The 24,982-nt window shown below is 39.7% G+C and overlaps 1 protein-coding gene across 10 annotated transcripts in view; it reads right to left on the bottom strand.

Annotated features, from left to right (window-relative positions):
* Nucleotides 1-24,982, bottom strand: part of PRELID2 (PRELI domain containing 2) — a 188,831-nt gene that overhangs the window by 156,460 nt on the left and 7,389 nt on the right. For 9 of the 10 annotated variants that reach the window (XM_023256286.2, XM_023256294.2, XM_023256292.2 and 6 more), the window contains 3 exons: nt 18,622-18,679; nt 16,230-16,303; nt 13,680-13,840 (listed from right to left, as the gene is read on the bottom strand). In XM_023256286.2, coding sequence (XP_023112054.1) covers nt 13,680-13,840; nt 16,230-16,303; nt 18,622-18,679 — 293 coding nt within the window. Of the gene's footprint in view, nt 1-13,679; nt 13,841-16,229; nt 16,304-18,621; nt 18,680-20,241; nt 20,261-24,982 lie in introns of those variants that run through there. The other variant, XM_045060477.1, reaches the window with a different exon arrangement.

The following is a 24,982-nucleotide window of genomic DNA, read 5'->3' on the forward strand; positions in this document are numbered from 1 at the left end:
ATCAAAGAATAACAGGGCAGTAAAGCAGGGTCATGCCCTACCATCACTGAAATGAGAGTTTATTCTAGTATATTTTAAGACTGCCAGAGAAGGAAATGTTGCACTTTCCCTCAATAATTCATTGACAAAGCACATCAGACATTTTCTTCCTACTACACATAGCTAACCTAAATCCCTCATGCTAGATAAGCCTTCTTTAAAGCTCCTGTGAAAAACACAGCAGGTTATACAACAATATACAGATTAATTTCAGCTCTTTAAAAAGAAGAAGAAGGAGAAGGAGAAGGAGAAAGAAAAAAAGATGGACGAATAGAAAGATGAGTGGACAGAGCTGAAATATGAAAAGAATCTCTGGACATTAGAATCATGGGTGTTATCTCCTTATGTTCTTTTTAGTAATTTTCTATAATATATATTGCTTGGCAATCACCCAAATAGTAAGGACTTGAAAATCATTTATATATAAACAAAAAGTTATTCTTTTAAAGGCTCTGTGCTCCCAAGAACCATTCTCAGCAAAAGCACATGCTAACTTCTGACTTACCATTCACTTAAAATCTCATTAAGTCACCTCCTTGGCTTTCCCTTTCCAACACTATATAACCTCTGGTTTGTGTGCCTTTTGTTCTAAGATTTTCTACTGCCCCCAAACTTGTAGTGTTTGTTTCACTCAAGAGACATAAAGATGATTCAAGTTTTCCTACATCTATCTTTTATCTCTGTTAGGTCTAAAGAAAGGATTGCATCACACGATGTTATATATCCAGGGTCACTTTGACTCTTCAAAAACCATATAATAGAGTGTATTATGTATCAGACACTGTATTATCTTCTGAGGTTGTTACTTTTTTTTTAATTTTTTAATGTTTATTTTATTTTTTGAGAGACAGAGTGTGAGCAGGGGAAGGGCAGAGAATGACAGAGACACAGAATCCGAAGCAGGTTCCAGGCTTTGAGCTGTCATCACAGAGCCCAACACGGGGCTCAAACCCACAAACCATGAGATCAAGACCTGAGCCCAAGTTGGATGCTCAACCGACTGAGCCACCCAGGCGTCCCTGAGGTTGTTACTCTTAAAACATTTTCTCTCTTTTATATGTGAGGAAATTGTGTAAAGGGAAGATAAATAACTTGTTCAAGATCATGTAGCTTGCTTGCATGTAGATTCAGTATCCATTGCTTCAAAACCCCAGGCCTGCTCCTACATCCGTTAAAGACACCATCATCCTCCTAGTCTATGATATTAGAGGCCTCAGCGACATGGAAGTAAACTCCCTTTCTAATCAACCCAAGCATTTAATCAGTCACCAGACTGTACTTATTTTTCTTCTAACGTCTCTCAACAGTCCGTGTCATTCTCTCCCCTGCTACTGGGAATGCCAGGGGTTAGCATAGCAATTTTCTCTTTCCAGGACCACAACTGCCTCTCAGGGGGATCCCTGTCTCCAGCGTGGACTCTCTATAATCCACACTGCCCAAAGCCAGTTTCCTAAACACATGCTGATCTAGTCACTGGCTGTTCACTAAGTCACAAACAATAAACCCTGCATGCTCAGTTGAGATTCATCCATATTATTGCATGTAGCTGTCGTTTGTTCATTTTCATGGCTGCATAGTGTTCCGCTGTTTGAAAATACTCTCAATTATTTGTCCATTCTACTGAAGATGAACATTTTATAATGCATCCAGGTACATATGTACACAAGTGCCTCTAGACTACCTAACAGCTGAATTTCTGGGTCTGTCTTTACTAGATGATGTCAACGGTTTTTCTAGATAGTTCTATTTGTACATTTTTTATTGCCTCAATGGCAACTTCAATGGCTAGCCCCTGGTGGAAAATCGATAGCGCATTAGGAACAAAAGCATGGACAGAAGGAAAGTGGGGGCAGAAGAGAAGGAAGCAAAAAAAATGGGCCAATTTATAGTTCATCTCAATACTTTTGTCAGGGAAATTGAATCAAGTATCTCAAGATTTCTACCTGCTGACATCAGTAAGGGGCAGCCCTCACCTGGCTAAGAGATAAGACACCCCAGTACCTGGAAAATTATGTTAAAAGAGGAGGCTCACTCACTCACGCGGTGCCTGTATCCAGGCCACATCTATTGCTTTGTCCACAGGCAGGCGTAAGTCAACACAGAAGACAGTGGAATCATGACAGGGAAAGAACACCTCAAACTTAGGAACACCTTTGTGAAAGTGAATGGTGGTGTGTACAATCAGTCTCCTACTTTTAGGTCATTTAAAAATGTGTTTCCTTCTGGATTTGGGAAAATTAAAAAAAAAAGCTCAGAGGAAATATGGATAAATTAATTCCCAGAGCACGAAGCCACCAGCTCTGAATCCTCAAAATGGCAGTTTCCGGGAAAGCAAAAGCTCTTAATGAGATCCTGTCCTTGAGTTATTGACTGGTTAGGTATGGCAAATCTTGCCTAATTGTTTTCATGATGGGAATTTAATTAAAGTGTCTTGGAGGGGGAAAAAAAGTTCCCAAAGATATTCCTGTTGTGATGACATCTCAGTTCTAATCATGGTGATTTTGGCATTCTCCTGTAACCACAGAGGGGTAGCCCAAAAGAAAGGCAGGGTGTGCAGGTCAGGTTGCCTGCTCTTGCCCCTGCTAAGCCCCTGGGTCTAGCAGTCACACAGAGAATACATGAAATCCACCAAGCCAGAACATGTAGTCTGTCCCACCCCATCTGACCAAGCCCATTTATGCCATAATGCTTCTGCAGAGAACCCATTCAATTTACAGAGATCTCAAGTGCTAAGCAGTTGTCAGCCTTCACACACACACACACACACACACACACACACACACACACACACACAGAAAAAGACAACAGAGATTAAGGGTGAAGCTCCTGGAGTCAGATTACCTGGATTCACGTCTCATCTCTAACCTGCCTAAGAGGCAAGTCCCTGATGCTCTGTGATGTGCAGTCTCCTCAGTAAAATGGGATTAATGACACCTATGACACAGGTTGTTCCAAAGGTGAATAAGGTCTTATGTGTCAAGCACTCGAGGTGATATGGGTAACCATTCAATAAATGTTAGTTAACAATACTAACCCCACTACTATGACTACTCCTACAACTACTAATGCCATTTAATACTACCATCATTATTATTACCATTTACACAAAGACAAAAACAGTGTCTGAGAAGTTAAATGCTCACAGCACAAATTCCAGGTATGGTCAATCCCCAAACCTTCGTACCTCATTAACTTCTAGGTGACACTCAATCACCCTAAACCACTTGGAAATGAATCTCTCCCTCCCCATTCTGGCATCCAAAGCCCTTTGGGCTCCAGAGCCCTCTCTTCTCACCAATCTCCTCCCCACCCTGCTATCACACATCACACATACACTCTGCACACCAGCCATGTGAAACCAAACACCCCACTAGCCTCTCTAACCCCCACTCCTAGAGCCCCCCCCCCTCCCCGAGCTGCTCTAATGCCTCCTGGGAATGGGTTATTAGCAATAGCCCTCATTATTAACAGTAAGCTGCAGCAGGGAATACTATAATGCTAAGGAATAATCAAATGGTGGAATCTCAGGAGCCCGATAGCCTAGTGGAGGTACATATTTTAGGTCAGGGAGGCTCACTCTCTTAAAGCACAGTGTTTAAGAATTGATAACCAATTATAATAGGTAACACTTGTTAATAGCCTACTGTGGTAAAGCACTGTATTAAGTCCTTTACATACACACATTTCAGTTAATTCTCACAACAATCTTATGAGGTAATACAACCCCATATTACAGATAAAAAAAAAAAAACTGAGGTCCAAAGATGCAAATTTGTAAAGTCTCATAAAAATAAGTGACAGAACCACTATTTAAATCCACACGGTTAACCTCAGATCCCGTATCCCCACAATCCTACTACCTAGAAAAATGTCTATTCAGTGCAAGCTTACTGGCATCCTGAGTGGTGGGCAAAGTTTCAAAATCTGTAACAGTTTGTGAACCTGTCCAATCAGAGTCTTATCTTGGGATATCAGGCCTCCCAGTGCATCCCATTTGGTGCTGACTTCAAGGACACATCAGTCACACAATGCTCACCTCTCAGAAGGGCTCCCCACTTAGTTAAATGATCTGACGTCACTGGTTTTGAAGTTCTCAAACATTTAGAACAAGGAACCCTGAATTTTCGTTTTGCACTGGGCCTTGCAAATTATGTAGCCATTCCTGATCCCAATTCCAAAGTAGGTCTATACAACACTGCCAACTGCCATGCCCTTGGGGAGTTTTCTGAGATGCTTAGAAATGCACGCTTCAGCTTAGCAATACCTAACCTAATAAATGCCTCAAACACATACAAACCCTTAGACTCATATATCTACTTCTAAAAATATGTCCTAAGCAAATAATCTTAGTTGAGGGCTTAGAGCAGCCTATAAAGATATTCCTCACATCATTATTTATAAGAGCAAATAACGAGAAATAATGCAAATGCCCAACACAGACATTTAATGAAACACACTAGAATAATTTTATCCAACGAATACATCTAAACAACCATAGAAAGTCATTTTAAAATGACACATTTAATAAGGAAAGACAGTCCCAAATGTAATGTTAAATTAATGTAAAAGTCAGAATACTATGTACAATAGGATTCCATGTTTGCAAAAGTGATTTTTCTGCAGAATGAGTAAATAAACTGTAGCAACTACAGTATGCTACCCAACACTGGGAAAACAAGTACTGATACACCCGGATGAGGCTCCCAGACACAAGATTTAACAAAAGAAAACTGATACAACAGAGTACGGAGTCCATTCCACATGAAGACCAACAACAGGCAGCATTAAGCTATAAGGATGGAGGTCAGAATACTGGCTCCCTTTGGAGCCACCAACTACTAGAAAAGCACACACCTGAAGAGGGCATGAACATAATCTGTTTTTTCCTACATGTATTTCGCAACTGTCCTACAATGAGCAGGAAATACATGTAGAAAACAAAGAGGAAAGATTATTTTAATGTATGATAATAAAGGACAACTGGAGAAAGACTCACCCAAACTAGACCTATATGAGGGGCCAGGTTTTCCTACCTTCAGACAAGAGTCTGTTGAGTCATCCTAGAGCAGAGGGATATTACCCCATAAATTATCCCCTAAATTCCTCCCAATTCTCCAACCCTCTTGAGGTCAGGCACATAGAATGGAGCTGCCTCGACCTCCTGCACAGAAAAGGTCTCAAAATGTAGCTGTTTAAATGCAGACCAGGAAACTGAACTCAACCTGGCTTTTTTATTCTCTATCTCCTTGCCTAGCTACCACTATTATCCTTGATTGGAAAGACAACAACCAAGCTCCCAGGTGTCAGTTCTCAACCCCATGTAGGAGGCACACCCTGAGACCAGGCAGATGGGCATCAGATTCCTGGTGTGCTCTCTTAAGACCTTTAGGTTGTTCTGCGGGATATCCATGCATGTGATAAAATACTGTCATTTTTAATACTCAAACTATTTATTTACTACAGGTGTAAGTGCTGCAAGAAAGAAAATCTAATCAGCACCTCTAATCCAAAACAGGAAACAATGCAACACAATTTTGACACTAAAGAGAGTCACTGAAGTCTCCCTTCTTCCTCCCTTCCTTCCACTAACAACACCTTCCTTGCATAAATTCAAGAAGGCCCTCAACTGAATTTTGTTGAACTTTCCAAGAGGGTGTTTCTGGTAAAAAGTGTTTACCTGTTTGTTGAAGGGCCAGATTATCAACTGGTCATGCTATACAACACTGACAGGTTTCAGCAGTATGTTTGAGGATACTGACTAATTACCAGGGGCTCCCAAATCTAAGTGCACGACAGATTCACCTGAAGAACTTAAAAACCATTGATTCCCAAGAGACAGCCCCAGGCCTACACAACTAGAGCCAACACAATGAATCTACATGTTTTTTTTTTTTCAACGTTTATTTATTTTTGAGACAGAGAGAGACAGAGCACGAATGGGGGAGGGGCAGAGAGAGAGGGAGACACAGAATCGGAAACAGGCTCCAGGCTCTGAGCCATCAGCCCAGAGCCCGACGTGGGGCTCGAACTCACGGACCGCGAGATCGTGACCTGGCTGAAGTTGGACGCTTAACCGACTGCGCCACCCAGGCGCCCCTGAATCTACATGTTTAACCTTCCCCCTGAATCCTGCACTGATACACAGCCCAAACCAAAGGGCAAGGAGGATGAGAATAAAAAGTCAAAAGGCACCGACTAAGGTATTTCAAAAGTTCTTACTCATAAATGGCATCAGATGCTCCCCTAGCCCAACATCCTTGCTTCCGATTCAATCACCACCTCTATTTCAATAAAACAGCTTATTCTGCTTTTCAAAGTTAGTACCTTTAAGGGGCCCCCTCCCTTTGAAAACAGCATTTACTCACCATTAGTTCCAACAACTTTCATTGTCTACTGCCTTATACCCTCCAAGTATAGAGCATTCCCCTTTATTGTCTTATTAAATCTTCACATTATGAGGGAGTTCAGGCCAGCTTTGTCCCTTTTCCCAGAGTCAAACTGTATATATAAGTGATCAAGCAGCAAAAATCAGAAGCAAGGTCTCCTATTAACAGTTCAAGATTTCCTCTACGTTGAATCCCTACCAAATCATATTGGACGTTCCCACTTTGCACTTGCCCCTCCTGACAATTCCATCCCTTTTCACTTCCCTCAACCCCATTTCAGCCCATAAGAAGCAAGACCTGCCATTCAGTGAACAAATAACACAGAGCACTGTCTGCAAGCAGCTGAGCACTGACCAACAGTGTCGTCAGGATCCTAGTATACACAGGATGGGGAGGGTATCCTCAGTATACAACAGGACAGGGAGGCAGAGAAGACTCCAGCCATGTAAACACAAATATAAAAAGCACATGAGTACCTTTTCCAGGGCAGTGTAACTGAGCCAAAAATCAGATTCCTGCCCAGATGTCATATTTACACAGAAAAGGCCCTGTTGCTCAGTTTCTGTAACCGGCAGTGCATTCTGGTAATTGTCTGATCACCCACTGGTGCCCTGGAAATTAAGGCCAATATGAGCATAGGGAGTCATGTTTTGGGATGAATACGGTGGTATTTATCCAGGCTATTTGATAACTATACCCTCAAGCCCTTTACTGTTAGGAATGGAGCTTAGAAATAATTCCTAAGTAAAGTTAAAAAAGCCAGAATATTTTAATACTTCAGTGAAAGCAAGTTTGAAGGCCAACCAAAAAGGCTGGTGCCCAACACACAGAAATCACCAAACTGTCAAATCTGCTACTAGGGAAAAAAAAAGCAAGGAAAAAATGGATACACACACACACACACACACACACACACACACACAAAATGCCCAACAATCAGCCCCTCAAAACATGCAACTTACACTATTTGTGATTCACCAGATGAACACTCAAGACTTCAGATGTTCTAACGCAGAAATTGAAAATAAAAAGTACAAAATGTTTTACATCTTATTAGAATGAAGAATATTCATGTGTGTAACTTCAATTATAATGAAAATTTTATGAACTAAAAACAGCTGCTCATCCCATTAATTTAATCTGGGTGTAAAGTCTGATTTGGGCATTTTTGTTCCTTTTACTACATTCCAGGAAGAACTTCTTTGATATTTCATAAATGTTTGTTGGATATATCCAATGTTATTAGCCCACACTCTCCTAGACTTCCCATTTTAAATCTCAGAAATAAGGTTTATAAGCATCAGTGAATAAGCAAAAGCTAGATGGGTAAAGATACGGGCCACTAACATACTCAACGCTGAGCATGAGAGAATGGTCTGGTTCATCTAAAGCAAAAACAAACCCAGCTTGGCAACATCATCAACAGAGTGAGTCTCCACTGATGATAAGAACTAATACCTTGTTTCAAGATAACAGAAAAGTTATGACTTACCCCCGAACTCATACAGTTATGGTGAAAGAGCAAAGCCCAAGAAAATACTTTTACAAGGTAATTGTCTTTTTAGAATTGCTTGGATAAAGTAAATGTCCATCATTAAAGCCAAATCAAATGTGTATCCATTATATTCCCACATAGTACTGTAAAAATCAATTAGAAGGTAAAGAATCAGAAACCGCTGAATAGATATATTTTTGAAAATAGGACCAAACACAAAATAGTAAGAAATTAATAAGTTTATCTTCAAATGTAAGGTTTACGCAAGAGGAAAGCATGCCTCTCCCAGTGAGGAGCTCACAGCCCCAGAGCTGGTGTGCTTGAAGAAACGTGAAATCACAATGTAGCTCTTGCCCAAGAAGGTGCCACAAACTGCAGAGACATCAGCGGGAAGCCAAAACTGGATCTATCTGAGGAAACATTGATCAAGGCTTCTTGATCTTAAAAAAAAAAAATTGCCCATATTTCATTTTCTGGGTACAGTGGCTAGCCATTGTTCTCACATTCCGTGGCAAAGAATGGGAAAGAAAGTAATAATGTGTCCTTCTTTCTTTGATGTCCCCCCCAAGACTACCCACTCATTTAGAATGTCTGCCTAAAATGCCTTGCTTAAATCCATGTCAAGAGCTAAGAAAACAAGTATCCTAGAGTCTAGATCACAACTATCATCACATCATCTCCTGCTCAGAAACCTTCATGTGGCTGCTGGTTACTGAATGGACAAGATCCCTCCTGCATAACCTGGGATCCAAAACACTCTACAGTTTGATGTAAATCAATCCTTTATAAACATCCATATTCCTACCTCCCCACTTTGCTTGAGGTGGGATCCATGATACCTGGACTCACACCTTGGTGGCAACTTACTCTCATCGTGGGTAAGTTCTTTAACCTGAGCTTTAAAACACTGCAGGGGAAGGATCTAGCTTTGACCTTGACACAGTAGGTATCAATAAATATTGGCCTGCTGTCTCAAAAATGTAAAAGAGAGTGTTTGGGACAGGACAAGAACATAACAAAGAAAGAAGAAAAAAGTATAATTGGTCAAGCTTTTTTATGTAGCAATCTGATAATATGTATCAAAATATAACACTTGGCCCAGAAATCCAATTTTGCTCTATTTCCTTAAAAGGTTATTAAAGTAAGTACAGAAATAGGTAATTATAGGGACTGCATCACAGCATTATTTGTAACAACAAAAATATTGAGAAACAATCTAAATGCCAACGAGGGGGCTGGCTAGGTGGCTGAGTCAGTTAAGCATCAGACTCTTGACTTCAGCTCAGGTCATGATCTCATGGTTTGTGGGATCAAGCCCCACAGCAGGCTCTGCACCAAAAGCACAGAGACTGCTTGAGATTCTCTCTCTCTCCATCTCTTTCAAAATAAATAACTTAAAAATAAATGAATAAATAAATAAATAAATAAATAAATAAATAAATAAATAAAATGCCAATTAAGAATGAACCAAAAAAATTATGTAAGCAGACACTATTGTTAGGTAATAAAACCTTTTTCCCCAAAACTGTTTAGTATTTTTAACAAGATGTATGTATCCCATTTTCTAGGATCAGAGCATTTAAAAATAATTTTTAAAAAAGACACAAAGGAAAGAAGTCCTGAAGAATGTTTTCCTTGGATTCTCGGAGCCAATTATCAGTTTATGAATCATTGATAAAGGTTCAGATCAGAGTAGCCAATAGCCTGGATATTTGGGAAAATAGAGGCTAAAACGAGACGGATGAAAGACTTTTGTTTTCTACATAAAGTCAGACAATTCTGTCCTTTTACTACTCCCATGAACAAAAAAACAAAAAAACAAAAAAACTCCTCTATTCTCTGGCCACAGCTTTTATACTTAATCCCAAACATCTATGTTTATGTGAAGCTCTTGCCTTGGGGAAGGCTGAGGAAAACAAACTACGGGGTAGTTCCAGGCAAACCCACCCCAGATGCTAATAAGATGTGGCATTCACACTCATTCAGTGTGGGGCTGGAGGATTTTAGAATTATCACTCAAGGACCAAAATTATGAGGAACAGTAATGATTTGCACAAGTGATGGGGCTGCGGAATGGATTTGAGATTTGGGAGTTCTAGTTATTTGAACTTGAGAGTCTTACTATTTCCATTAAAATGACAAGTGAACAAAAACTTCAAATCATACAGAATTACAAAAAACAGTAAATTATCCTCTGAAATCAGAGCTCACAGCAATAATCACTATTAACACCTGGTGCGTGTTATATTTTGCTTTTGTTTTTAAACCTATCTCAAAGAAATTATTTCTCACCCATTATATTGACAAAAAAATTTTAAAGGTATGTTAACTTTTGGCTATAGGGAAATGACCTCTCACCATAAACTTCACCCTTTTAAAGTATATAACTCATTGTCTTTGGTTTATTCAAAGTCATGCAACCCATCAACCATCAACACTAGTTCTGGAATATTCTCATCACCCCAAAAAGAAACTCCATACCCATTAGCAGTCACTGCCCACTCTTTTCCTCCTTGCCCATGGCAACCATTAATCTATTTTCCATCCTGTGGATTTACCAATTCTGCAAATTTCAAATAAAATGACTCCTACAATATGTAGCCTTTTGTAACTCGCTTCTTCCACTTAGCATAATGTTTTCAAGCTTCACCCAAGTTATAGCATGGGTCAGAATTTCTTTCATTTTTATGGCTGAATAATATTCCATGTATAAGTATACCACAATTGGTTATATATTCATCAAGTGATAGACATTTGGTTTCCACATTCTGCCTATTATGAATAATGGTGCTATAAACACTCCTGTATAAGTTTTTGTGTTTTCACAAAACACGTATGTTTTCAATATTGTACAGAATTGCTGGGTCAAGTGGTAACTCTGTTTCTTTTCTGAGGCACTGAAAAACTGGTTTCCATAACAGCTGTACCACTCACATCCCTATCAGTGCTGTGTAGGGTTCTGCTTTCTCCCCACCCTTTCCAACACTTGTTACCATGTGTCTTCTTTATTATAGCCATCCTAGCCATCAAGCCACACTTGAAGTGGTATCTCATTGTGATTGTGATTTGCACTTCTGGATGAATAACGATGTTGAGCATCTTTTGATGCACCTGTTGACCATCAACCTACGTTTCTGGAGGAGTATCTACTCAAACTTTTTGCCCATGTTTTAGTTAGACTTTTTTAAGATTCAAGTATAATTAACATACAGTGCTAGATTAGTTTCAGGTGTACAATATGATTCAACAATTCTATATGTTACTCAGTGCTCATCACAATAAGTATACACTCTCATGTATTATGGATATATATATTATCAGATATATGGTTTACAAGTATCTTCTCCCATTCTCTGGAGTGTCTTTTGACCTTCTTGACAGTCCTTTGAAGCACAAAAGTTTTTAATTTTGATGTCAGTTTCACCTATTTTGCTTTTGTTGCTTGGACTGTGGGGTCACATCTAAGAAATCACTACCGGGGTGCCTGGGTGGCTCAGCCGGTTAAGCGTCCGGCTTCGGCTCAGGTCAGGACCTCGCGGTATGTGAGTTCGAGCCCCGCGTCGAGCTCTATGCTGACTGCTCAGAGCCTGGAGCCTGTTTCAGATTCTGTGTCTTCCTCTCTCTCTGACCCTCCCCCATTCATGCTCTGTCTCTCTCTGTCTCAAAAATAAATAAAAGTTAAAAAAAATTTTAAAAAAATAAGAAATCACTACCTAATCCAAGATCATAAACATTTTTGCCTATGTTTTCTCCTAAAAGTTTTATAGTCTTAACTCTCATTTAGGTCTTTGATCCATTTTGAATTAACTTTGTATTTTTTGTGAGACAGAAATTCAACTTAATGCTTTCGTTTGTGGATATCCAGTTGTGACAGCACCAATTTTTGAGGAGAATATTCTTTCCTCATGGAATAGTCTTGGCATATAGCTTTTTAAAATCCTCCTTAAAGCTTCTATAGCTTGATGGTGGTTCTGGTTCCACAACTGTGTCAAAACTCTTTGAAATGTACATTTAGAAAAATAAAATTATTGTATGTAAATAACACTCAATAAACCTAACAACTTTCACATATAGGACAAATAAGAGATCACATGCTTCACAAATACTATACTATCCGTAATAAAGACAAACTGGAAACCATCTGAACCTCTATCAAAAAAAATATTTAAACAGATGTAGAATAATCACAGAATTGAATACCATGCAACAGTACAAAGGAATAAGCTTGGTTTTATATATATTAAATGGATCAAGTTCTGTTAAGCAAAAAAGATTAGTGTACAATGGCTGACACGGAATGAAAGCAACTATGTAAAAAAAGACATACAAAACCAGGCTATACAGGCTCTGTGAATATACATGTAGTACCTAATGGTATCTCTTAAAAGTCTGGAAGAATACTTAGCACACTGATAACACTCGCTGCCTTTGGAGAGAACAAACAGGCCCCAAGACTGAACAGGGTGATCAGAAAGGAGTTGACAAAAATGAAGTATTGGGACCTCATCAAAATAAAAAGCTTCTGCACAGCAAAGGAAACAATCAGCAAAACTAAAAGGCAATCGACAGAATGGGAGAAGATATTTCCAAATAACATATCAGATAAAGGGTTAGTATCCAAAATCTATAAAGAATTTATCAAACTCAACACCCAAAAAACAAATCATCTAGTGAAGAAATGGGCAAAAGACATGAATAGACACTTCTCCAAAGAAGACATCCAGATGGCCAAATGACATGTGAAAAAGTGCTCAACATCACTCATCATCTGGGAAATACAAATCAAAACCACAATGCGGTACCACCTGACACCTGTCAGAATGGCTAACATTAACAACTCAGGCAACAACAGATGTTGGCAAGGATGCAGAGAAAGAGAATCTCTTTTGCACTGCTGGTGGGAATGCAAGCTGGTGCAACCACTCTAGAAAACAGTATGGAGGTTCCTCAAAAAGTTAAAAATAAAACTACCCCATGACCCAGCAACTGCACTACTAGGCATTTATCCAAGGGATACAGTGTACTGTTTTGAAGGGACACATGCACCCCCATGTTTTTAACAACACTATCAACAACAGCCAAAGTATGGAAAGAGCCCAAATGTCCATCGATGGATGAATGGTTAAAGATGTGGTATATATATACAATGGAGTATTACTCAGCAATCAAAAAGAATGAAATCTTGCCATTTGCAACTATGTGGATGGAACTAAAGGGTATTATGCTAAGCAAAATTAGTCAGAGAAAGACAAATATCATATGGCTTTACTCCTATGAGGACTTTAAGATACAAAACAGATGAACATAAGGGAAGGGAAGCAAAAATAAAAACACAGATGGGGACAAAACATAAGAGACTTTTAAATATAGAAACAAACAGAGGGTTACTGGAGGGGTTGTGGGAGGGGGGATGGGCTAATGGGTAAAGGGCTTAAGGAATATTCTCCTGAAATCATTGTTGCACCATGTGCTAACTAATTGGAAGTAAATTATAAAAAATAAATTATAGAGGGGAAAAAAAAGGCAAGGAGTTGAACGCTGCTATTTTCCCCCATAGAGAAATCTACTTATTAACTACTTGTGTGATTACAGATTAATAATGTGTAACTTATGTAGTTGTAAACAGAGGTTGTAAGTATGCAATCAAAACTTTTTAATGTATGAGCTCATGTGTGCATCCCTGCACCCAATACACACACACGCACGCGCGCGCACACACGCGCACACACACACACACACACACACACAGGGGGTCTTACCAGTTTGGATTTTCCACACTTTCCCGGAAGACAGACTCTTCCTTCATGGATGCATACTGTGTCCATGTAAGGCAGTGACTCCGTATAGCCATGTTTCTTTCCTGAGGATTGAGCCACGATTCCTCTTCCAACTGGATACTAGGTACCTTTAAAATGCTCACCTGTCCAACAGAGAGTGGGTGGCTTTCTCAAATGAGGAAGGCTACAGAAGGATGGAGTCCAGAGTTGCTTTTAGTCTTGGATAATTAAGAGGACAAGTGATCCTGATATATAAATGATGGCTCACCAATGGCTGTGACTTCTTGATAATCAAACATACCATGACCTTACTAAATGCTGGTGAGGACATGCAAATGACCCAGGATTTATGCGAGCTGTATAGTCTCTGGCCTGATTTCCCTAACTGCTAAACACTAAGCAAATTATCAGCCTCCTTCGTGTCTCCTCCAGGGCTGGTTATGGCCTTCTTAAATTGATGGACACTAATTGGGCCCACTTACGGGCTCACATGCAAGACAATATCAGATAAAATATTTTCTTCATTTTAAACTCTGTCCAATACCTTGAAATGTATGTTTTCTGAGGTGGAGGAGACAGGGGAAACTACAAAGGCAGCACTGTACAAGTCAGAGGTGTCCTTAAATTATTTAAGAATTGAGATACAAGACAAAGTTGAATGTCTTTTTAAATAATAGATTCAAAGGGTGTATATAGGGCAAAGGCATGGTATACACCCTGTAGAAAAAGCCAGTCATAATTTGTTGTATTCACTGCAACACATTTTAGCATCTGGAAAATAAAGTTCTTTTTCACTGTCATATCAGCCTTCTTTCCTCCAAAGAATATGACAGAATCTTAATCCAGGATAAGGAAGTGATAGAAGCCATCACTCTTTCTAATACAGCAAACAAGCACAGCAATATCATCTGCAAGCTAACTGGCTTCTACATCACCAAAGCAATCACTTCTGGGTAGAAATAATGATCTGAGACATTTTAAGAAGTGCACATTAAGATGTTCTCCTCTTGGGGCGCCTGGGTGGCTTGGTCGGTTAAGCGTCCGACTTCGGCTCAGGTCATGATCTCACGGTCCGTGAGTTCGAGCCCCACGTCGGGCTCTGTGCTGACAGCTAAGAGCCTGGAGCCTGTTTCAGTTTCTGTGTCTCCCTCTCTCTCTGCCCCTCCCCTGTTCATGCTCTGTCTCTCTCTGTGTCAAAAATAAATAAACATTAAAAAAAAAAAGATGTTCTCCTCTTATTTCCTAATGATTCAAAAAGGACTCTTGTCAATAATCCCTCCATGATTCAAGCAATGTTATTAAAAATTCCCACTTACCTCTGCCAACAATCACCAGAGTGCTTAAGGATTTCAAAGAGAGAAAACAACTTGCTATCATGAAGATTTCAACATCACCACCATTACTTTACAGAAATACACACAAAAAGACTTACAGAAAGCACTGAGAAGATTATAGTCCCTGAAATAACTGTATTCTCTGACAGTGACATAGAATCTGAAGCTTTTATCTTCCTTGCTGAAGATGAGACTAAATATTTACCATCTGTTTACTTCTGATCATTCTTATCTAAGAGTCTTATCTAACCACAGACAGATGAGAAAACATGGTCACTTCCTGCAAAATGTCCAAGACATCTTTAAAATAATTGTAGACCCTCTGGAAAACAGTGTAGAGATTCCTCAAAAAATTAAAAATAGGCCTACCCTATGACCTAGCAATAGCACTGCTAGGAATTTAACCAAGGGATACAGGAGTGCTGATACATAGGGGCACTTGTACCCCAATGTTTATAGCAGCACTCTCAACAATAGCCAAATTATGGAAAGAGCCTAAATGTCCATCAACTGATGAATGGATAAAGAAATTGTGGTTTATATACACAATGGAGTACTACATGGCAATGAGAAAGAATGAAATATGGCCCTTTGTAGCAACGTGGATGGAACTGGAGAGTGTGATGCTAAGTGAAATAAGCCATACAGAGAAAGACAGATACCATATGTTTTCACTCTTATGTGGATCCTGAGAAACTTAACAGAAACCCATGGGGGAGGAGAAGGAAAAATAAAAAGAGGTTAGAGTGGGAGAGAGCCAAAGCATAAGAGACTCTTAAAAACTGAGAACAAACCGAGGGTTGATGGGGGTGGGAGGGAGGGGGGGGTGGGTGATGGGTATTGAGGAGGGCACCTGTTGGGATGAGCACTGGGTGTTGTATGGAAACCAATTTGACAATAAATTTCATATATTGAAAAAAAATATAAAATAAAATAATTGTAGACCATCTCTATGTCCACTAAGAGCCCTCCACAAAAGAGAAGCAGAAACAGGAGGGGGGAAAAAAAAACTATCTCCCGTGGCATCTGCCAAAACTGAGGTTAGATATGAGAGTGCTTTCTTCCTCTGAGGAGCTGTGAGGTCCAACTGGGAAAGTTCTAACACGCCTGGACATCAGAAAACGCCATCTCTTTCCAGGACTGTGTGAAAATCTCCCAGGGTCACAACAAATCTGATTAAATTTTAAAATGAATTTACCTTCCTTAAAATTTCTGGAACCACATTCTGACAGACTGCAATCCTCTTTCTATAGATGATCCCTGTTGACACATCTAGAAACAGAAATTTTTACACTCAAAAAATGTTTTAAGGATATGTACTCCTATCCTAATGTCAACAAAACTTTTCATTTTGATGTCAGTTTTCTCTATGTAGAATTCCTAGAGAAAAATGTTTAACTCAAAACTCAGTATCCCTGACCACTTTTCTGGGCCAAATCATTCCAAATACACTTATCTGTAATCAAGGAATAAGGGTGAGGCAGCTACTCACTCTGCATGCTCTAAAGTCAGAGAGAAAGAATCACAAACTGTTCACTGCTCTGGATTATCAATGTCAACACTCCAATGACAAGGGCCAATGAGACCTCTGCTCAAATCCAATACAGATGTTTTCACAAGAATATGGAGAATCTGATTCTGCCACATTCTGCACCAAACATGTTTTCAAGCACAGATTTCTAGGTACACAATGTAAACCTACAATTAATTATATTAGCCAAAGTCTTCACTCATAAAGAAACAGATTTCCTGTGACTGGCACTACTCTGTTTGGGAACAGAGTTTCCAAAAATGTAAAAAGCACACAATAAATGTGAATTAAGAAAAGGGGAGTCCAAGTCATAGAAAAAAATAAACTCTGAAGTATTCTCTTTTGGCCTGTAAATTACTGCGACTCAGCCAAGCTCCTGTAGGGTTTCTCAAATCTCTGGCTATAGTAGCCCGGACAGTGCAAACATCCAGACTGCCCAGAAGCCACTGACAGGGTGAGGAGTGGGTTTGTCTCCTGCCCACTGGCCTTCCTTCAGCCAGCTTATCCAATGTTTGCAGCACACCCACTTAAAATGGATTAGCCACTCCTGCAGGCAACGATGCTCCCGTCAATGGTAGAAATCATAATTAATGTTCCTATACCACTTTGGAATACACATATTGTTCTTTCATTTGATCTTCATAACAACATAAAGCAGGATTAATATTATTTTCCCATTTAATAAGCGAAGAAACAGAGCCTCGAAGAAGTTAGGTCATGCAGGGAGTAACAAAATCAAGGCTTGGAACCAGATTTCTCCGATGCCCCATCACAAGTTTCTCTCGCACTGAGTGCAGACACATGAAAAAAATGTTTTTTAAAATCTATTAATAGAGTATGGACACAAAGAAAATACCTTCACAAGCAAAAGACAGTTTTTGTGTTTACCAAGCACAGAGAAGACTTCGGAGTCACGTAACAAACAGTGGCATCTCACACATTTTCTCAGAAGGCTCAAGAGTGTGTCAGAAGTGGGCCTGGGTGTCTCCAAATGTTTACACACTGATTATGTGCCTCACCAGAACTTCCTATGTGGCCCAGTTCTCAAGTCCAGGCAATGACAGTGAAAAATTATTCCAGGGAAATACAAATGACAGAGAGCAGTGGAGACTCCTACGCTCTAGTCTAGGGGTGAATAAACCTTTCCTGTAAAAGGCCAAATGGTAAATATTTTACGCTTTATGGTATGAACAGTCTTGTTGCAACAACTTAACTCTGCTCTTGTCGCCAAGAAGAAGCCATAGAAGATATGTAAACAAGTGGGCACGGCTGTATGTCAATAAAACTTGATTCACAAATTCAAGCAGGACAAGCATAGCTTGCCCACCCCTGCGCTGGTCAATATGGAATCATATTCTATAATATAATCACTTTACAATCACATCTTACATACATGCTACTAATCACAAATGTTTTGTCGTATTTACAATGATACATGAATATATTATAGGGATATAGTCATGTGACCTTGGGCAATTTATTTAACCTCTCAGTACCTTGATTTCTTCATACATTAAAAGGCAGTAATAATAATACATATCCCAAACATTATTCTGCAGATTAAAGGAGTTAATAAGAGTGCCTGGCACATATTCAGTGCTGTTGGCTGTTACTATTGTCATCAGTCATTAACTGAGTGACAAAAGCATGTTAAACAAGACTTCTACTGCTGCTTTAAATGCTGGGTACTCTTCTCTGTCACCTCAAATACAGAAATACACCTGTTCTCATATCTGTTTAAAAGGTAATAGGCTGGGGCGCCTGGGTGGCTCACTCAGTTAAGCGTCCGACTCTTGATCTCAGCTCAGGTCATGATCTCACAGTTTGTGAGTTCAAGCCCCACATCTGGATCTGCGCTGACAGTGTGGAGTCTGCTTAGGATTCCCTCTCTCTCCCTCTCTCTGCCCTTCTCCCGTTCACTCTCTCTGTCTCTCTCTCAAAATAAAAAATAAACTTAAAAAAAGAAAAAAGAAAAATAGGCTACACACACACACACCTTGACAAACATCACCATTACTTAATGATCATCACTGAAGTGAGGTATATTCAGAGAACTTACCTCTTTTTTCCTCCACAGTTATTACAGAGATGACATTTTTATCCATGGGGTTGGGATACTAAATGAAAACACATAAAGAAGAATTACCATTCATCCTTCACCAAAATGAATTACCTCATAGTAACCACAGTTATTTGCAGGAACGGTAAATATTTTCCAAGCAACTCTAAGGCCAGTTTTCAATCAAGGCCCTTCGTTGTACTACTTGGGCCTAGATAAGTAAGAAGCTATCATGAATTCAACTTGTATAAATCCAGGGGAAACCTTTAGATCCAACACAGCCCTGGGCAGAGAAGGGAGGGTTAGGTTAATCTAATTAATAAGTATTACTATTAGTATGGAACCAGCCTGGCCTAAATGAAGAGTGTCCTTGGTAGCAGGCACTGTGCTACATGCTTTACTCACTTACACGTTCTTGTTTATTTTTTTAAGTTTATTTATTTCGAGAGGGGGGTTGGTGGGGGGATGGGTGCAGAGAGAGAGAGAGAGAGAGAGAGAGAGAAAGAGAGAATCCCCAGCAGGCTCCATGCTGTCAGCATGGAGCCTGCCGTGGGGCTTGATCTCACAAACGATGAGATTGTGACCTGAGCCAAAATCAAGAGTTGGATGCTCAACTGACTGAGCCACCCAGGTGCCCCTACATAACCTTGTTTAAATCCCAAAACAGCTTCTCTGCTGTGGCTGGGGCATATGTTATCATTACTTCATCTGCCAGAAACAGAAACTGGATAAAGGTTAGAGTTTAGGGTCACCCAGCTAGTTAGTGGGAGAGGCGTGAAATTAAACGAGGCCTAATACACAGTGAACCTTCCACTATGATTGGGCACCACTGCCTGGCAGCTGGTTTAGCATCAGAGGAAAATAATCAGAAGTAGTCTACTCCAGGTGCTCAATGATCATTTATCTATTAATTGCCCAGAAAGACAATTTGGATAAAAGAAGGCTGGCAAAAGCTATCATTTTTGTCACAGGCAGTTTACACACATTATTTCATTTTAATTCTCAAAACAATACCATGAGGTAAATACTGCTTTTTCCCTTTCACATGTGAAAAATAAGGCCCGGATAAACTAAGTAATCTGCTCAAAATCACCCAGCTAGTTAGCACTGAGATTATAATCTACCCACAGATATTTTCTATTGCCTTCTAAACCTGCCTACCTAACCTACCCTTGAATGACCTCAGAATTACTCAAATCCAACCCTTTCTATTGCCCAGGTGCAAAGAGAAAGACTTCAGGGGTGAAAGTGACTTCCCCATAAGACAAAGGGGCCCCTGGTCCAAGCCTGCAGAGCACTCCTTGGGCTCTTTGCCCAAAGACTTACACTGCTTCATCATGTGATCAAACCTGCAAAGAAAATGACAGGAAGTCTTATCCAAGACAGCAACAAGTGCCGAAGGGGAAGGAGAGCAGTGAAAAGGCTGAAGAGCAGGAAAAGGGGGGCCTTCTACTTGATGAACTTGAGCTTCAAGTCTCTGGAACCCCAGGAAGTGGTATATGTTACCCAGGGTGTGGGTCTCCCATATCTCACACAGGTACCTGCATGCACACGTGTGGGGGGAGGGGGGAGGGGAGGGGGTTGGCTGATTGATTTCACAGAAAAGGGTCCATTACTTACGTTATTAAAGATATCTGTGGCCCCAAAAGACACTGGATGAGAACAGAGACTCTATGAGAACAGGAATATGATCTATTTCAGTCACTCCTGTATCTCTACCACTAGCACAGTGTATGACATATAGTAGGCACTCAATAAATTTTTGCTGAATGAATGAATGATTAGGAAGCTGAACCTCGCTCCCTAGGGGGCCAATTAAGAAAATAAACCTTATTTTGTTTGGAGAATGATCTATGAAGGGAACAGATGATCAGTTCTCTCTGGTCAGCCCTCAGTAGCCTTGACACTTCATCATGCCCATCCTGGCAACTGCAATCTTGATGAGTAATCAAAAAAACTGAGTTTTAAGTATTCATTCATTCATTCATTTTTGCTCCAGAAAAAAAATGCTCAAAATTATGGCCACTGGTTTCTTGAAGTTTAACTTTCAGATAGTGTCCATTAGGTAGGATCAAGTTTAGCTATTCTGTTCCTTGCAAGGGGCCTCACTTACAGAGCACCCCTCAAGCAAGGAAGGTATCTGAGCCTCACACAGATCCCTTGAATTGTGTGTTTGTGTGTGTGAATAGAAATTTTTGTGCCAAGATAAAATGCAAGTCTGAAAGTATTTCCTTGACTAGTCCTAGTCTGTTCGTTTTGCATTCATCAATACACCCTGAATGAATATTACAAATACACTGTAAGTTGTAGGAAGATTACTAAATTATGGAGGAGATCTGAAATGTAACCACCAGAGGAGGAGACTGATAAAAGCTTTCAAGTTCTAATTGCTTCACTAAATTATTAGTAAAATTCCCAAAGAATATGAACTCAGAAACTTCACACTTTAACATAATTTTAAGATTTTCTTACTAAGCCAAAGAGCATTGACTGAAACAATAGTGAACATTCTTCATTTAAGAGGTTTTGAGTACCTACCATGCCAGGCACTGTTCTAGGCACTGAGGATATAGTAATGAAATAAAATTGCAGCCTCTTACAGAGTTTACGTGTTAGTTGGGGAAAAAAACAAGAAAAAAATAAACATATCAGGAGAAAATAAATCAAACTAAGGGATAATAGGGAGATGAGAAATTGTGGAAAGGTGTCATCATAAAATACTTAAGGGTCACTCAACAGACAATGCTTGTAAATAACAAGTAAAATGAAGGTTTTATTAGCCAAACACAAGAGATCCTGAATGGGAAAAGAAATGAGAGGTTTGTTTACAATAACTAAATACCATGACATGAAGGGCATATATTTTAACTTTTTTAAAATGAAAGATTTATTATGTTGAGGCTCCCCCTATCTGGCATTACTTGAAATGATCTGACGCCACCTTGTGGTAATTTGAATATTCATGATTTAATTCACGAACATTTTTCTGAACCCTGGTTCACAAGGGGTTGAGAGAGGGAACACTCTCAAAGACGGTCATCAACAGGAATGCCAATTTGGGGAGGCAGGAAGCAGTGGACAGGTTTCTCTGGACATTTTTTCCAATGCGGTGTGACACTGGAACGGATCAAGCTAGGTCAGGATTAAGACCATCAAAGACTTACTGAGTATGCACTGTTCTACTATGCCGATGCCTGTATTAGAGGCTGCCATATGTATTATCTCATTTAGTACTTCCCCAAGTGAATAAACCAATCAGCAACTATTAAGATAAGGAATCTGTGCATGAAAGGCATAATGGCAATGGCATAAACAGGGTCACACGGATTTTCCAATCCCCACTCCACGCTGGGGACTCTCGTGGAAGCAAAGTGGTGTGAACACCCAGGTATCTGCCCAAAATGCGTGCCATCTCTGAACTTGGCTCAGTGGATCATAAGCTGCAGTCGCACAAAAATAATTACCACATGGGGGGCTGTGTACAGTCACCACATATGCCATATATTCTGGCTGACTTAAGGGATCTTCCAAGGTATACTTCACTTCATTTTGAACTTATTCATGAGTTTACGTTCTTTACCAAATGTGTAAACTAACTCCTTTTCCTTTTCCTGAGATACAAATCTATTGCAAATACCACAGTCTAACAAGGGTAAAATGGAGACTCTTCTACATTGTCATATACCTTGCTTTCAATTACTTTTTACACATCAATGGGTAAGAGGCCTAAATAAGTAAATAAATAAAAGGTTAGAGGCCAAAAACTGCAAAACACTGGGTAAAAAGAGAAAATACACATTAAGACAAACACAGAGCTATGAAAAGTGAGAGGCCAAAAAATGGAATCCATCCAATTACAGGAATTAACAGTCACTCTATTTGTGGGAAGAGTTTCATGACGATATGGTTATTTACCTTTCTTACTTACAAGGGAAAATTATACAAGCTTTCATAAAGCTTACTGTTAAGAGTAAGGACTTTTTAAAATACCAACTTTCCAAAAGGCTCAGAAGTTAATGCCTGCCTTTTATAATACCCCCTCCCAAAAAAGAGTCAATGACCTCCAAAGGAGCCATTGTGTACCAACTTCTAAATGGCATCCAAGAGAGCACAAGGAAGCAACTCAGCGACAGAGCTGTGTTAGTCCTACAAAGGCCAAGAGGACCTAAAATAAGTCTGTATGTTAACATTTCTGTTTCATAAGCATTATGAGAATCTTTGCTCCTCAGGCTGCTTCCAAACATCCACATGCAAAGCAGGGGAGCTGCAGAAAAGAGATGTGGCATTTTAGTTAAACAAAAACATCACCAGGGACTGTGCCAAGTTTCCTTTATGACCTACATGCAATAGTCTATCTTAGAGGAAAGCAAAGTTTATTTCATACAAAGATCAAATGAATCATCAATTAGTCAAAATTTCAATGTTCAAGGACAAAACATTTTTAAGTCAATAAATTTCTGAATGCTTGTGCATCAGCCTTTCAGGACAATGGGATGATGAAGGAGAAAGAACAAAGGACAAGCAGACACACAGCCCATGATGCTGCCATCTCTGGAGCCGGGGCGATGGACCACCAGAGGACACGCAAGGCTGTTCTGCCTGGAACAAGTTATGATTCTAAACAAAGGCCAACGACGTCACATCACCTTTATTCATTCAAAAATGTCCTAATAATTGGCAATGACAACGTGAAGTTTCTTTGAAAGAAAATAATTGTGACACAAAGGAAAAGCCTCGTATCTCAACATTAAATGCATACATAAACCAGATGCATTTAAAGATAAAAAGTCTACAAAATAACTGACCAGTACTCTTTCAAAAGTGCCAGGGTCGGTCCGGAAATTTAAAAAAATAGAGGATCTGTCCCACACTGGGGGGAGACTAAGACAGGACAACTAAATGCAATGTGGGATCCTGGACTGACTCCTAGACTGGAAAAAATGCTATTAGTTGACTACTGCCAAATCTGAATAAAGTCTGTAGATCAGTTAACATTTTATCGATGCTAATTCCCTGGCTTTAAAAACTATACAGTGGTTTGGGGAAGTTGGGTAAAGGCTACCCTGGAATTCTTTGTTTTGCAACATTTTTTAAGTCAAATTACACTTGAGCCTTGAACAACAGGGGTTTATACAGTGTGGGTCCACTTCCATGTGGGTTTTTTTCCAATCAGGACAGTACTGTAAATGCATCCTTATGCCTTTCTCAACATTTTTTTCTCTAGCTCTCCAACCATCAAAATACAGATATAATATATATATATATAACATACAAGATACGTGTTAATTGACTGTTCATTTCATCTGTAAGGTTTACAGTCAACAGCAGGCTACTAGTAGTTAAATTGGGGGGGGGGGGGTCTAAAGTCACATAGATGCAGATTTTCAACTGTGTGGGGGCCAGTGTCCCTAAACATCATGTTGTTTAGGGTCAACTGTATTTCTAAACGAAAACTTAAGAAAAAAAAAAAAGTTAAAATGAAAATACAGAATGTTGGAAACAATTGAGTTTTAAAACCCAAGAGACTTCAGTCTGAAACCCATCTGTGAGAGTCTTGGGCAAAATGCTTTAATCTCAGCCTGCCTTAGTTTCTCCATCTGTGAAAATAGGGGGAATAAATCCATCTCAGAGAGTTGTCACAGAAATTAAAGGGAACAATTTTATGTAAAGTGTAACACCTGGCATCATGCAGGTTCTCAATAAACAGTAGCAGTTTCTTGCTGATGAAGAATGAAAGGCTACATTTTTTAAAACTCAGTTTCAGGACTTCAGTGCTTATCTTGCAATTTACTGTGGTGTGGTATTAAAGCATACTCCTAGTATCCATCTACAAACTAAATATATGTAGGTGATGATTTAAGAGTCTTTAGAGGGGTGCCTGGGTGGCTCAGTTGGTTGAGCGTCCGACTACGGCTCAGGTCATGAGCTTGCGGTCTGTGAGTTTGAGCCCTGCGTCAGGCTCTGTGCTGACAGCTCAGAGCCTGGAGCCTGTCGCAGATTCTGTGTCTCCTTCTCTCGCTGACCCTTCCCCATTCATGCTCTGTCTCTGTCTCAAAAATAAATAAACGTTAAAAAAAAAAAAAAAGAATCATTAGAACAGGGGCACCTGACTCAGTCGGCTGAGCATCAGACTTTGGCTCGAGCCCCACATCGGGCTCTTTGCTGACAGCTCAGAGCTTGGAGCCTGCTTCGCATTCTGTGTCTCCTCTCTCTCTCTGCCCCTCCCCGACTCACACTCTGTCTCTCTCAAAAATAAACATAAAAATTTTTTTTTAATAAATAAATAAAATAAAAATCATTAAAAGATATTTCTTTTCCTAGAATAAAACTTCAAAGCTCATGCTTTCCCAATTCAGAGTCC

The sequence above is a fragment of the Felis catus genome, chromosome A1 (assembly GCF_018350175.1).
Source record: "Felis catus isolate Fca126 chromosome A1, F.catus_Fca126_mat1.0, whole genome shotgun sequence".
Lineage (NCBI taxonomy): Eukaryota > Metazoa > Chordata > Mammalia > Carnivora > Felidae > Felis > Felis catus.